Source organism: Struthio camelus, chromosome 2 (assembly GCF_040807025.1).
Source record: "Struthio camelus isolate bStrCam1 chromosome 2, bStrCam1.hap1, whole genome shotgun sequence".
In the NCBI taxonomy this organism is placed as follows: Eukaryota; Metazoa; Chordata; class Aves; order Struthioniformes; family Struthionidae; genus Struthio; species Struthio camelus.
In genome coordinates, this window is record NC_090943.1 from 68,694,974 (window position 1) to 68,710,880 (window position 15,907).

A 15,907-nucleotide genomic window follows, 5' to 3' on the forward strand; every position below is an offset into this window, starting at 1 on the left:
AGTTTTATGCAAGTTGAAAGGGAAGCTGAGGTGCTTGAAAGAAATCATGAAGGCTGCCAATAGACAGATCAAATCAGGTTCAGGAAAACACATGAAAATAGTTGGAGGCCGAAGAATACTTCAGCAGGTAAAAAAAGTCATGTTTTTTCTGTTTGCTTTTGGTGATGGTGGAAGCTTGGGTCATATTATGAAAGTAGAAGAATCTGAGCCAAGAGCTGCAACAGAAAAGAAAAAAGACAGTGTGGTGGAACTCTGCAAATTGTGCATGTGTAGACACATACACAATTGAAGTGAAATGTTGTAAGTATTCATGAGATGGGGGAAACACATTTAGTCTGGTCTTTGCATTTAGCGTAAATAAGAAAAACTAGGTATTTATTGGAGGAATAAACTTCTAATTATTCTGGATTTTTATCACTTTCTCTTTATTAGCAAAGCCAAATAGGAAGTTGACGTTCCTGTACTTGGCCAATGATGTCATACAGAACAGCAAAAGGAAAGGACCAGAATTTACAAAAGATTTTGCTCCAGTAATAGTGGAAGCTTTTAAGCATGTTTCAAGGTACAGTAAACTATGCCATGTGCAATATCCTTCATACTATATTTTGAAGGGGGGGGGGGTGGGGAACTTTTTAGGGAAGTCCTCAATTCATTTCTGGCCCAGCGAGTCCTCATGTGCTAATTCTGTACTTGAAGTTATGTTAACTTATTCAGAGTTCTTTTAATCTTGAGTACTTTTAATGCTATTAAATGAAGGTATATAATAGTCCTCTGCATTCAGTCCCTTTTGCCTTAGAAAGCAGTGCCTTAAATCATGACTTTTTTTATGTTCATGAGGTACAACTTGGAATTTCTCATTACTGGTATTGCATGATATTTTTTCCTCCCCTAGGAGCCCATCCATCTCATTGCAGGAGTAAAATGCTAGAGTCTCGAAAGAATTATTTTTAAATACTGCTTTACAGCTCTAAAGCCTTATTTTAAGGCAAATCTATCTACAGTGCTTGCCTAATAGGGGTACAGACCAATTGATTTAGAGATTGAACAAACAAGTAGAGAGGGATTGGGCACTGGGGTCTCTTTTAATGCATTGTTGGGACATCTTGGACTGGTCTTTGTTCACTTTTCTGTAAAATGTGGTTTTGTTATTTTGTGAGGCTATTCAACTTTTGATTCTTTGGTTTTGGGAACGTATGCTAAGATTTTTGTGCAAAGGGTAATCACCGTTGCAGTTATGATTGTTTTGTACTTCAACCTAGTGCTGATTTTTGCTTTTTTCCTTGTAACAGTGAGTCTGATGAGAGTTGTAAGAAACACCTTGGCAGAGTGCTTTCTATCTGGGAAGAAAGGTCTGTTTATGAAAATGATGTATTAGAACAACTTAGGCAAGCTTTGTGTAAGTATTTTGTGCATGTATGAAGATTCAGTCTCTTGTTTGAAATTTTATTTCCCTGACTCTGTTTCTTTCCATTTAGATGGAGACAGAAAGGTCAGGAAGCGTACATATGAACAGATAAAAGTTGATGAAAATAACTGTTCACCTCGAAGTTCTCCCACTGATCCTCCACAGGTAAAAGCATGTTTAAAAAAATTTTAATGGCATATGTTTTAATGTTTGATATACAATTTTTGAATGCTCTTATTTCTGATTACTCTGCTTTTTTTTGTCCCCCATGAGATTTTTTTATGGGCTGGATCAGTGCTCAACATCTAGAAAATTGGAGGGAGAGTGACTACACCTCTATCGAGTCCAAGTGTTTCTAATATTCCCTGATAGGATATAAAATTTCCCTAGTGCTGTGCTTAGTTGTACTTTATGACCCTTATTAGTTTCATAAGGAGAGACTGCTGTGCTTTTACCTATCCCCAAAACCTTCTTATATCAAGATGAGATGGGTCTGGACTGGTTACATCATTTTGTTTCCTGAGGGTACCTCATGCTGTGAATCTTCATTCTTCTGTGAAAAGGCAACTTAACATTACAGTGATGTTTGGGCAATGTAAAGGAACTGTTGGCTTTGGAACAGTGTGTGGTTTAAAAATGAAATATAAAAGTCTCATTATCTAATATGTCTTTGCAAGGTGTAATCTACCAAAGTGTTTTGAACAAAATCTGTTTGCTTTGGTGCCGCCTTAAACTTCATTTTGAAATACTTTAGGTTACAGATTGGAGCTGGGAGGCAAAACTGCAAGAAAGTTAAATACATTCTAAAAATGTACAGTAAAATAAAAGGTACTGTAAAATATTCATTAGTGTCAAAAATAAAAGGTTTATGACTAGTCCTAGTGCAAGAATTTAAATGTAAATCTGTCTTAGGAATATGACCTTTAAAACTAAGATTGCAATGTTATGCTGAGAATTAATGGCTTGGTTTTATATTTTTTTAGTCTAGGAGAAGACAATGTTGCTATAATGCTGATATTGTAAATGCGTTTTAAAAATGCCATTAAATTTTGTTCTGTAAGCTTTCTATGAAGTATTGCTTTGTATTAGGTTTTATTTGTTTAAACTAGCTCTCAATCTTGCATGCTTTTTTCAGACCACAGATCTTATTAGAGCATTACAAGAACTAGAAAATGCTGCCTCTGGGGATGCAGCAGTTCATCAAAGGATAGCTTCTTTGCCCGTAGAGGTCCAAGATGTGTCACTGTTAGACAGAATAACAGGTAAGGTCTGGGGATCTGAAACCTGAAAAGCTGGCATGAGAACTTAGAAACATATAATGAAATCTTGCTTTACCTGTTTCTCTCTGCTTGCCTTTTAGATAAGGAATCTGGAGAGCAACTTTCCAAAATGGTAGATGATGCATGTATGTTGCTGGCGGATTACAATGGCAGGTTGGCAGCTGAAATAGATGATAGAAAACAGCTAACTCGAATGTTATCAGACTTTCTGCGATGTCAAAAAGAATTCCTTGCAGAGAAAGAACATAAGCTAGAAGTGCGTAACATTTTGTTTTAGTCCATTCTTCACTAAAGCTTGATCTTGCAAATGTTTTTAGTTTGCGTAAACAAATTTTCTCTCCAAAGGTAAATATTTAATCACTACTCTTAGGTCTTTGCTTCCAGCACATTAACAGGAATTCTCTAGTGTTGGTATTCTAAAACTATTAAACCAGCTCAACATTAGATAGTATTACAATTGTAATCATTTCAGTATTTGTCTTTCTATTTAACATGTTCAGTTTTCATTATGTAGAGAGACTTAATTTGACTAGTGTAGTTAGGAAGTTTTACTGTGAGTGGTACAAACTTAATTTTCTGTGCTGCAAAATTTTTTCTGCTCATTTATTCACTGAGGTCTTCATTATGTACTGTATGGTTTAATAGTGTCGTTTTTTTGTGAGAAGGGTTCTCATTTCTGGTGAAGACCTGGGTTTTTGAAACCACTTTTAAGAAAATTTAATAGCTGGTTTCAGCATGGGTTTTTGAAACCACTTTTAAGAAAATTTAATAGCTGGTTTCAGCATAACTTTTAACCTGATTCAAGCTTCTATTAAACCCAGTAAAACAAATGCATTGCAAAGTTTTAGGTGCTTCAACCTGTAACGCAGCTGATTAGCAGTATTTTTGGCACTGAGACATGTAGGATAGGGTGAATCATTAACGAGAGGGATGCAGGGTGAACAGTTCAGTATGAACAAATGATCCATTGAGTTACTCCAATCTCTGCTACTGCTGGTAATCTGTTTTCGTTTCCTACCTCATAATACTGTCAAGCCTCCAGGTGAACATCTCACCTGTCCTAAATAAGTCCCTTATTTCATGTGTTGCTTCCCAAGTGCCTTGTCTCAGCTTTGAGACATGAGTACCAACACTATCTTGGGTATTGCAGGAGGAGAATTAAAGCCGCATCTTCTTGCAGTGGCAGGTAGCTATGCGGTTGCAGTGGACTGTAACTGCAGCATATACACCTAGTTCTTGTAAGGTGCACAAATGAATTGCTTTTCGGGTTGCACAGGCCTATCATGAAAACTATCTTTACTCCTGTTTCTTTGCCCTTTTATAACTTCATACCTTGTGTTCAGGTTTTTTAGTGACTTGATGCAGGAAAATACTGTTCACGATGTGTCTGAAGAGATCAAGCAGCTCAATTATGTCATTCCTGAACTACTCTTATTTCCTCACTTGTGCTTCCTTTTGCTTTGTGCCTTGCAGAAAGGTGATTGATGAAGGTTCTTCCTGCCAAGTTTGTGTTTGTGTTCACCTGAGGGAAGGATAACTGCTGACTTCAGTTAAGATAGATGCTGCACAGTGTAGTATTGATTGCAGAAGCAACTGATCAATAATACAATACAACTTGAAAGATAAATGAACAGGAAGCTTTTAGTTTTCAGTTGCCTGCCCTGCCTTCCCCATGTGTGTGAGCCCGTGATGTGTTTGAAGGACAGAGGTTCCCATGGTACTGACGTAGGACTGATTGTCTTGAGACACTTGCTTCTCTTTGTAGAAGATCATTATCTGCAGTTACACTCTGTTTAGATAGAGTAGATCATTGGGATAGCGAGTGGATCAAAAGGTAGTGACTTATTCCTTCAGACAGGTTTATACTCTCCTGAAACCACAGAGCTTGATGCATCAGAAATTTAAGCAGAGTGCAGCTGTGAATAGATTACACATTTTTTGATTCAAGAAACAAGTTGAATTTCTTGTTATTAGTAGACCGAAGACTCCCAGAATATTGAGGTAGACTTCAAGGATCTTTTTAGGCTGCTTAATATGTATAAGTGCAAGCTACTGATAAAGATCTATAAGCCAAGGTGGTGTGGACTCGAGGCTCTAATGAGGAGCTGTGAGTGAAGAGATTGTAAAGAGCAAGAACCTAAAATCGAGCTTCTAAATTTGTGTTTAGGTGAACTTTTTCTTATGCTCACTACCTGTAGCCACTTCCAGGCTTGGGAACTGAAGGCTGATGAACAGTCTGAAGTTTTGAAATGTAAGATCGAGATGCCTTTCTGATGCTATCTGTAGGGCTAGCTGACAGCCATTCCTTAAAAATAAAGAACATATGAATTCTGTCTTCTGCGGTAAATACCAATTACCTATAGTCAGATACCCATCTAATCCTTTGTTTTCTGAAGCAAGGGCTTAGTTTCTGCAGATTGGGAGAACGCTATACCTCAGACTCAGCATTACTTTTGGGCTTCTCATTTGAAATAGCACTGGAAAATAGCCTGTCTCCTAATTCTTTGAGAATGTGTTTCTTGAACTGGCTGTTCCTAGGTTTTGTATCAAGCTTAACTTCTGGTAGAAGTCATTGATTCTAGACAAGTTGGTTTCCTTTGGTAAAGAGTTGACTATTGTTTTTGTTTTGAGTGTAATGCTGTCTCTGGGTTCTAACATATCAAGTCTTCATTTCTTTCAGAATTTGTATCACCCATCTGTCAGTATACTGTTGATATGCTATGTGATTGCTTTGTCAAACCCAGGTATGTTAAGAAGCAAGTGATTTTATTAGTGGAATCTTGAAATATAACAAGCTGTTGACCTGGTTTAATGGTATTAGAATTTGAAATCCTAGAGAGTTCTTGCTGAATTTTAAACTTGGAGCTTTAGTCCTAAATTTGCAGATCGTTTGTCTTCTGAAGAGAATTTACGGGTAAGTGACTTTCTCCACGTAACTTGTTTTTGCATGAATATTTTTTAAAATTATATCTAAACGGAATTTCATGATTCCCGTAAGTCAAGGTAGTGTGTGCATTGGCATTAAATCTTGACAGAAAATTTTGACCACAGATAAATAATACGGGGTATCATGACTGCACAAAAAGCTAACCATGCTGCTTGTTAGGTGATTGTCATAACTCTGCTCTGGGTAAGTAGTGTCATCTTTGACTCTTAAACTATGTTTTCTTTAATGTCTGTCTAGCTTCTATTGCAGGTGGTGGACATGGACGCATCTTCTAATGATGTCACCCTCCATTAGTACACACATCCTGCTAAAAATAAATTTCAGAATCAAAATCCTGTATTGTCTGTTGTTTTTGAAAACTGAGGAGGAGAAATTTTGTAACTACTCAACCAAACCTATGCTCTTTTCATCCATATTCTCACAAACATTACTGAGTTTATGCCCAAGATCAATAAGTGTTTATCCACTGTCACTGCTTTTTCTTGGAGACTAAAGCGCTCATGTTTGTTGCTAAAATTTGTAGGTCCTTCTAGTTAAATTATATGGGATTCTGTTTGCAAAAGGTTAGGTGTCACTTGCATTGAAGTTGCCGTTACCAAAAGGAAAGAAACTGTGAAAGCACCACTTTTTTACTTAAACTTTTTAGCTCATACTCTAGTTACTGGGTTTACATGAATATCAGAAATGAAAAGTGATGCGTGTAGAACCTGTCCTTCACAAGCACAGTAAGGAACTTACACTTCATCAATTTACATTTATTTTCCATTTTATATAGCTAACAGAAGATGCATTTTATAATTGATTTTATGGCCCTTACAAAAAAAATCTTCCTAAATAGCATTTTCCTTCACTTTTGTAAGTGTTAAATAAGTGTAAGTGCTAAAAGCTGAGTGTACTTCGGTTGTACTTGGAAACTTGTATTGGATTTACAAGTAGATGTCACTCTGTCCGTTAGAGAAAACAAATACTTGTTACATAGTGATATTGTAGGAAGCATTTTTGCAGAACTTTGAAGAGTAATATCACTTCCTGTTTTCCACTTTGCCTCACTGCACCCCTTCTGTCTCCTTCCATTCCCAGTTTTTGAACAGAGAAGTTGGTTAATCTCAGTCAGGGCTGGTAAATAGAACTATTTATGTAGTACAAGAACAGAATAAGCTATACACAACTTAGCCATGTGCTTTCATCTCCTGTGATAAACACCATCCTCTAGATATTCTAGAATTAATATGCCCTTAATTATAGGAATGACTTGAATGAGAGGAGTACTTGTTTTACTGGGGTTTTTTTCAGTTTACTTTTACCTCTTCCACAATCTCATTGGTAATGCAATAGATAGACTCTTGAATTTCAAATAAAAGCTTTGGAAGTACAGAATTTTGCATGAATTATTTAGAAGTCTGGACGAGGGATCATCTATGACCTTTTTCCAAGCATAACACCTGCAGGCAGCCTCTGTTCGTCTTCATTTACTGTAATGAAAAAAACATGGTATTGTTCTGCTAGTGAGTGTATACTGGGGTGATCCAGTCTCTTGTACGTAGTACTTGCATCTACTTAACACCTTAAATTTAGGAAGATTCCTATTGCTAAATCCAAATTTTTAAGTACTATTCTGGGAGGCCTGCTGTATTTTAGCAGCTTCCATTTAATTAAGAGGTTTCTGTTGATGTTGCTGTTTTCTTGCATTCATGATTTTATACAGCTCTGCAAACAATATTTGTGTCCTTAAACTAGTGCATCTGTTCATCACTGTCTGGTTTTTTTTAGTATGTCAGAGAACATATGTTCAATGCATTTTTAGTATTTCACAATTGAGCTATAAACTTGCCTTCCTAAAGGGTTTAGTTTCATCACTGGATTTTTAGGGTAAATACACGCAGTTAATCATCCTAGTCAGTAGCTCTAGAAAAAAGAGGGTATGTTTTTTGGGTTGGGGCAGGGTAAGAAAGAGAAGCATCAGTGCTCTATGAAGTTCCAGTTTAATGGGTTTCAAATGCAACCAAAAGTACTAAGCTAAGTATTTAGAGATGGTGATGGCATACCACAACAAGCCTCTTGCATTCAGGTTTCTCAATACAAGCCTGGATTGGCACTGTTTGTCTCCCTCCATGCCCTTAGTGTTATCACAGGGCGTAGTATTTTCTTGTTATTTCTTTAGACCCGCAGACTTACCTAGTGCCTTTGTATGTGGTTGTTTTTTTGTTTTTTTTTTTAAAGTGTCAAGTGAACTTGGGGTAATATATTCAGTCATTGATTTCTTACTTCTCTAGTCCAGTTGAAATAGGTCAGGACTCATAACCTTGCAGCTGAGCTGAGCAGCTGAAGTCTTTTGTCTTGCACTTGAAAAAGCTGAAGATTCATCTGTAGCCTGAACCCTATGCTGCTTTTTGTTTGTGTGGTGTTCACTTCATAGCGTTGTAGGTGATCTACAACTCCCCAAATGTGATAGACCCACAGTAGCTTGAGTTAATCTTGAATTAGAACTGAACTGTGCTGCAGCTGCTGCTGCCAGTGCAATGATTATAAAAACTGTTAGTTGAGGAATATCATCAGGAAGTGAGAAATAAGGTGCATCCATGCTTCTTAGGTCTGTTTTGAATATTCAGGATCTTCTGATAAACTCTGGACAGTAAAAAATCTCCCTGTAAGTAGTGATACCAACCACAGTTTTTTGTTGCGGGGTCTGGCATTGTGAATTACTGCATTCATTTCTATTGAGGATTACAGCTCCAGGAGTTGAAGCTGGTTTGTGCCTACTTCCATTTCAGAGTAGGGTGTGACTTCTACTGAAAGATGTGTTTGAGTCTATCAAATGTTCCTGGGCTGAGGAGGCTGTGACCTTGGATCTCCTGTTTCCTCTACTTTAACTCTTAACTTGCAATAAAGAGGGAGAAGGCATTCACCAGTACTATTTTTCCTTTTGCGGGCCAATTTCAAGTAACCTTAGCTGTTTTTCAGAGAACTGTATGTAGCTTCTAACCATCAGGAGAGGCTTGTAGACTAAGGATCTCTAATGGATGGATTCACTTCATTCTATTTTTTCCCTGCTATACCCTCTATGAAATAGAAAAGGATATGAAATAGACCCGGTGCTTGAAGTTTCCAGATGGCTAGTTCTAAGCCCTCGCTCACAGGCTTGCTTGGAATGACCTTTTAAAGATGCTTTTCTTCACATGTAGTGTATGTGACTTGAGACTCCAGTCATCTTAAAGCTGAGTTGGTGCAAGTCCTTTACTGAATATAGTCCTTGATGTTGGAAAAGAAACTTAAGTATACCTGGTAGTAGATCAGAGGTGACTGGGGAGATTTCAGCAATCAACTGCAAGACTTGTCCCTTTGAAGATTTACTAGATTAGAAGTTAAAGTATATGAGGGGGGTACTTGCAATGGGAGATTGACACAGGTTGCATCTCTTACCTGCAATAGAAATAGGCTTCCTAAACATACTCACAGATTGCTAGCCTGTCTTTTAAATGTAGTTGTTCTCTTGCTTCCACAAACCTTTTATTTCTGCACTAGAAAGTGGCAAGAAATGCTGTTGTAAAGGTTAAGCTTTTGTAGAAGTAATTTACTGGACTAGAGTGGAGAATAGCAGTCCTTATGTCAAATGCAGCAAAGCAAGGTCCAGAGGTCAGTGCATTTTGTTCCTCAGTGCCGTACTCGTTTTATGAGAGTAATACTTCATTTCCTTGTTTCTCATAACAAGCTTATAATCTGTCTGCACTTGACCAAGACCAATACATAGCCTCTTTAAAACTAACAACTGCGATCTCAGATACTCTGTTGCAGGCTGTAAATAACAGTGCCATAATTAGTAGCTGAAAGAGTATTAGGTATCAGAGTTCTGTGTTGCCATTCAGAGAAGCAGGAAACTCTTGAAGCTTTTCACTTTCTCAGTGAAATTAATCAGTGTTGAGATTTGAACATAAGTCCTGGCTTTTGTAGCAGATCTTGTAAGTTTTCCCTTGCTTGTCCTTGTAAAACAAGGATAACTTTTTGCCTCGGTTCATCACGTTTTAAAGCATTGTTCGTCACGTTGAAGATGCTCTACTTTTGAAATAGAATAATAAAACATTGTGCAACTTTGTTTTCCTTAAACTTTTTACCAGTTTTACCCTTATTTGTAGAGGGTGGTTTTTTTCAAGCTTCACTCTGCAGCTTACCAGTTACTCTTATTTAAAAAAAAAAAAAAAAAAAGTGTGTGTGGGGGGGGAAGACCAGGACTTTCAATCCAATACTCTGAGGTACCTTTTAAATTCCTTATTGTAAAAATTTGCAGTGAGGATAGTGGCCTTAGTAACAGCAAGTATTACCTAGATAGTGAGACTTCTAGACAAAATGTTCTTGGCTAGAGCAAGCCCGAACTTGATATTGCTAACCAAATTAAATGGGTTTATTTCCACCATCTTCAGAAGAACAAGTTTTTGCAGGTATGTAATGAGATTCCTCTTTTGTGCTAACAAAGATCTTAGGATGGAAAATTGAAAGCAGAGTAATCAGTGGGATATGCTCCATCTAGAACTACTTGAGTTTTTAAGGGATAGGTATAGAGTAGCAAGTGACTTAAAATGTGGTGCTTTCTTCAGCAGATGTTCCCTTTGCTTTAATCAGGCATTTGCTGGGGGAAAAAAAAGAGTTTAAGAAGTGAGTGCTGAAGCTCAAGCACCTATATATGTCAATGGGAGTAGTTATTTTTTTAATTGAGACTATTCAATTTCTACAGGCCTTAATTCGCCACAGTAATAGTGCTGAATAAAGGAGACTTTTATTCCTGATGTTTTTATCACAAGACCTGTTAAATTTTAGGAATATCTTTTTGAGTTTTACTGCAAATACAGAGTCAGCAGAACTAAACCTTGCTTTTTTTCCCTCTCCCCCAGCTGAAGCTTACTTTCTGGAACTGATATTTGTGTAATTCATTGTTGGAGCCCCTGTGAAGTCTTAAGGAGAAACATAGGATTACACCATGATAAGAGGTAGCTAGGTTGGGGTAAATTCATTGTAAAATGCAACTGCACAGACTAAACATTATCCTTTCTCAGTTAGTTTGTGAGCTACAAAGAAAATATTTGCAAAACTAGCTTCATCAAAAAGAAAAACATTGGGGATGGAGAGGAAAAAGGGAGGCAGGCTTTTGGAAAACTGCTTCACAATTTGAGATAATTTGTATAAACGAAGTGAATAGAAAGAAAATAGGAAACATGCTCTAGGTAATGGCTTCTGGTATTTTCTTCTAGTGGGAAAATGAGGTAGTGTATAATTGAAGATAGTTGTGTTACACTTGGAAAAATTTTCTGCTGTCGTTAAGATTTAGAAACTTTATAATAAAATTGTGGGGGTTTAACAGCTTTCTGCACGAAGTTGAAAAGCACCACACAAGTTACTCTTTACTTAGATCTATACACATAATTAGATTTTTTTTTCCACTGCATCTCTGATAATGGTCTGGCTGGTTGGTTGGAAAGGCTAACCAGAAGTGCTTCTAGAGATATCTAGGGATATCTCAGTGACAGGAGGAGAGAAAAGAATTAAAATCCTGCTTAGCTTTTTCTCTCAGCCTTGTTGAAAAATACAAAGCAGGGTTTCATTCTGTGTGCAACCTTTATATGCTTACACTTAAAAACAGTGTGGTGTTAGGCATGAAAAGTAGCTTGCATGAAACCTGATACAGAACTTAGTAGTGCTCGTGAGGCTGTGGACAGAAAGATGACACCCTTTTGAAGAGTTTGAATTTGCTCAGCATTGAAACAATCTACCAAACAAAACTTGTGTACAACATAGTTACTGTAGACACTGGGAGGAATGCTCATGTTTACTTATATCCTCACATATACATAGGAAAATAATTTGCTTGCTTTTGTAATAGGTAGAGGTGACAAATATTTTCAGAGTCCATTAATGAAATCATAAGCTACCCTTTCTTATCAGTCATATTTTAATGTCTGCATGGGGAAGAAATGTTGGCTGGCACAAACTAACTAATAGATGTGATGTCTTTAAGACAAAAGCCTCCTTATATTTTAATGAAGTCATTTTAGGAGTGAAATATTCTTTTAGAATACTCCTACACCATGTTGTGAATGAGGACAGTGCAGTTTCCATATTTTTTTTTAAAGAACAACTTCCAGAATTGATATTTGTCCCTTATGGGTGAGATCTCACTGAAAACAAATACTGTTGGAGAGTCCATTTAAACCTTGGATCATTTTTGTGTTTTTAAAAATTCTCTTGAGTTACTTTGAACTCATAGTTGAGCATCTTTAATCAGGCACCAAAACTACTTTGTTTTCCTAGTTCCAGTTCATGAAGATCTCAATGTTATTAGTGAACTAGTTGCAAGATTTATTGAGCTTTATACGTCTTTATGGTACGTATACTCCTTTGAAACAGCTGCTGAAGATCTGAAGGGCACCTTAAAACTTTTCTGTTAATAATTACAAATTTTCTGTATGCAGTTCCTGATGAAGGTACTAGTAGGTAGACAAACGCTAACCAGCGTATTGAGTTTAACACATGGTAGTGGCGTCTTTTTTGTTTGACCAGTAGCTTTCCAGTTAACTCTTAATAAGAGAGCTTTTCTAATCATTTAAATGGCAAATGTCTTAGTAATGTGCATATCTCCTCAACTAAGGCATAGGTGTAGAGGTAAGAAATACTGTTTCGTAGGATTCCAACTGAAACAATTATAGAGATCAAAACATCACACTTGCACTAATGCTTAAGTCAGTATATTTCCCTTGAGAATTTTCACTTATAAAAGGAGGTGGGAGCATGTTAAAAAACTAGTGCTGATCAGGTGGGCCAGTTCATGGAGCAGTAGGTCAAGAACTCCAGCTGAGAGAAGGTGTAAACTTGTAGAAAATAATGCTTCTCTGGGCTGTGCTGTTGCTGAAAACTTGAAAACAATTCTTAGGAACTGGTATATCTTTCTGTTAAGTGTGTAAATTGCCATACTGAATTTTGAAGAGTGTTTAAGCTCATCAGTAGCAACTCCAGTTTAAGTAAGACTGACCTGATTCTGAATATCCATCTACAAGGATAATGATACCCCAGAAAACTAAGTCTGGAAGACTTACCTCCATAGTGAAATACGCATACAACTTGTGCACATCAAAACAAAATACGGGGGGAAAATGGGCAGAAGAGGAGAATGACAGGGCTTTATGTGATGCTACAGAAACCTAGTGAAGCGTGTGTTCTTGCTTTGCTTGTAGTTGGAAGCTGAGATTCCTGTTCATATACCTGTGTGTATACATATGTACATCACATAAACAAACTATTCTTGTTCTGGCATCTTCTCTTAAAATGAGTTGTCTTAGAATCTGAATGATCTTTTTCCTAGCTAGATTTCCCTGACTGAGAGGGACATGGTATAGATATCTGGTAGGAAAAAACAGATTGGAAGATACGAATGGAAACATGATTGAGGACAACGTAAAGACACCAGCACTGATTACTGATGATCTCTTGAAGTTGTATGCATTATGCTTATTTAGGAGTTAATAGAAATGGAAAAGAGTAATGGAAAAAGCTACATCAGCAGGAGATCAGGAAACAATAAGTATATTCCCCATCTGTTGTACTCACGGAGAAGTAGTTCTCTAGCCTCGTGGCTGTGGAAAGGGGGAGATGGAAAAAATTCTCTGCCATAGGACTGCTGACCTTCAGCTAATAGTAGTATAAGGTTGCTCTTATGCTTTCCTTTAAATTTAATTTAGGCAAAAAGCAAGGGCCAGAGTAGATTTATTTCTGCATTCATGCTGAAACAGTTGAGATGCTTTTCAGCTGTGGTAAAACTAAAAGAATCCTAGATTAGTCTACTTTGAAGTTGTTGGTAAAGTTTACCACTGTCAAAATCTGGAAAACCATGGACTAAAGATAAAGGAAATAAGGAAAAACAGAATACAGGAAGAATACAGAGAAACAAACCAGGATGACATATAAATTCTGTGAATGATCTGTATGTCATCCTGGAATTTAATTCCATTAATGTATTACAAAGATGCATCTCCAAGATAAAAAGCACATTAAGTTGATTTGATTAATTGTTGCTTAGAGAGCGTCAAGCATTTTTCTAACATTTCTCAGCTAGTGCTGGCTGTGTTTGGAGGGAGAGAGGAGTAGACTGCTATCATAGAAGGCTTACAGACATTGTTTGATCTGGTTTCTCAGGAGACTAGACTAATGCAGTCATGCTACCTATCAATTCTTTTTTCATTTGTCAGGGAGGCGATTGTTATAGTCTAGTTCCTTACAAGTTTGCTAGAAACTAGTTTTCTGAAAACACAGATAGAAGAGGGACCCAAAGGAAAGCTCCAATAGCTTTGTTTCCCCTTAGTCTACTCTCCAGTCAGTTTGTGTAGCTTGGAACTAGCCGTAACTGCTGCTGCTCTTCACCAAAGTAAATGTTGGGGACCATAGAAGACATCAGGGGTTGTTGGGGTGGGGAGGGGAGGGAAGGGATGGAAGGCCCACTGGGATTTACTGTGGGATGGAGGTAGGAGGTTTAGTTATTTGTAGAAATCAAATAGAGTTACCACTCATTGAACACTTTTTACCATCGTGCTCCTTATCTTGAATAAATAGTGCGATTGAGGGTGAAAGTATTTGCGTGCAATAATAAAACTGACATGAGTATTTCTCTAAAATCACTAGTCTGAAGAACTGATGTTTTTAGGCTGTTCTCTCCCTGTTGCCAGCTGCATTATCATCTTCCTTGTTGTCGTTATGAGATGAAATCCTTGGGTTTGTGTCTCCATTTAGTTTTCATCATCTGTGAAATTGACCTCACAGCAGATTCTAAATTCTCAGTGCTTTGGAAATTCAGGAATACGTTATGAATTTAAATTGATTTTAAAAACTGTTGTAGACCAGTCTACTTGATTTGAGAACTGTGCTATGAAGAAAATGAAGAATCTGCTGTTACAACCTTTTTTTTCCTTTCTTTCTTTCTTCCTTTTAAAAAGGATAAAGAGATCCAGTATTTGAAATAGGGTGGTACATACTTATGTAGGATTGTTTGGAATACTTTGCATTGTCTGAATGTCAAAAAGCAAATTTTAGTGACTCATTTTTCACACTTTTACATTACCAAACAAATGCTTTATTTAAGCTAATCAAAACGGTGTGTTGAGGGGTGTAGGCAGAAGAGGAATGTAGTGTGACTTATTGGACAGAAAATTGAGTGAAGAATGTGAGTCAAATATGTCTTACCTTTTTGTTTGTGGACAAGATGAGGACTCAGAGGAGGTAAATTACTATTAACAGCATATCTGGCCCCAGCCTTGTTTCCCTGAATCGCAGACTAGTTTCCCAGCCATAAATGATCAGTTCTCTCTCCATAGCTGGGTTTGTCTGTCACTGGCTATAAATCATTTGTATGTGTGGGTGAGGGAAGGAGTTGAGAAGTGGGAAGAATGCCACGTGCTTTTTAAATAAATCATAGAAGTTTAAGTGCATCTATATGCTGGAATATAAATCAGTATTTAGTAATTTAGCACAAGTCCCAAAGTATTTGAAGCTACTCTGTGAGTCTTTTGATTTTGGTGTGGGCCTGTGTTTAGTGACATATAAAATTGACTGTAAAAATAAGCTTTCACTCTGCCTGCAAATTAAAGATTTCCCTCTGCCTTCCCCTCCCCTTCCCTCCCCACTTCCAAGGAAGACTTCTGTATGCTGCTTCGTCTCTGAGACTCTGTAAACTGGATGCGGAGACCGTTTTGCACCCCGCACATGAACCAATCTTAAAGCTCTGCTGCATGCAGAGTTTTTTCTGCTATATCACGTCTGCCTTCTCCTTGTACAGTGGTCACTAAGATGACATTAAGAATGTTGCATTTTTATAGAATCTCCTCTTTCTTACCTCTCTCTACCTGGTTATTGGTTACTATCATACTCATCAAGACTCAACAGAGAAGCTGAAACTGGTGCTTTTCGTTGCCTAAGTATTCAGAGCATCAAGGTGAAAACTGGTTAAATTCCAGAGGTATACTAGAAGCATCATGAAATTTCCCATTTAAAGTTGCCTGTTAGTAGTGATGGAGCTAATTGACGTCCATCAGCCAAAGTGAGCCATGGTTAGAAGGTGGTGGCTTGTCTTTAAGGTCAGCCTATTTGACAGATGATTGAGCGAGCTCTACCGTCATTGTGCCAGCTTTATTCTGGAGCACTTGGCCTCCGAGACAGTGATAATCATTTGACATCCAGAAAAATCTTAAGCTTAAACTAAACTGTTTTTTGATGGTTAGGTTCCAGCCACATCTTCAGTCTTTC

General features: G+C 37.4%; 1 protein-coding gene across 3 annotated transcripts in view; it reads left to right on the top strand.

The window, feature by feature from the left end:
• RPRD1A (regulation of nuclear pre-mRNA domain containing 1A) overlaps positions 1 to 15,907 on the top strand; it is a 44,018-nt gene that overhangs the window by 12,231 nt on the left and 15,880 nt on the right. For 2 of the 3 annotated variants that reach the window (XM_068936175.1, XM_068936176.1), the window contains exons 2-6: positions 433 to 562; positions 1,290 to 1,396; positions 1,476 to 1,570; positions 2,541 to 2,667; positions 2,766 to 2,941. In XM_068936175.1, coding sequence (XP_068792276.1) covers positions 433 to 562; positions 1,290 to 1,396; positions 1,476 to 1,570; positions 2,541 to 2,667; positions 2,766 to 2,941 — 635 coding nt within the window. Of the gene's footprint in view, positions 1 to 432; positions 563 to 1,289; positions 1,397 to 1,475; positions 1,571 to 2,540; positions 2,668 to 2,765; positions 2,942 to 5,869; positions 5,968 to 15,907 lie in introns of those variants that run through there. The other variant, XM_068936177.1, reaches the window with a different exon arrangement.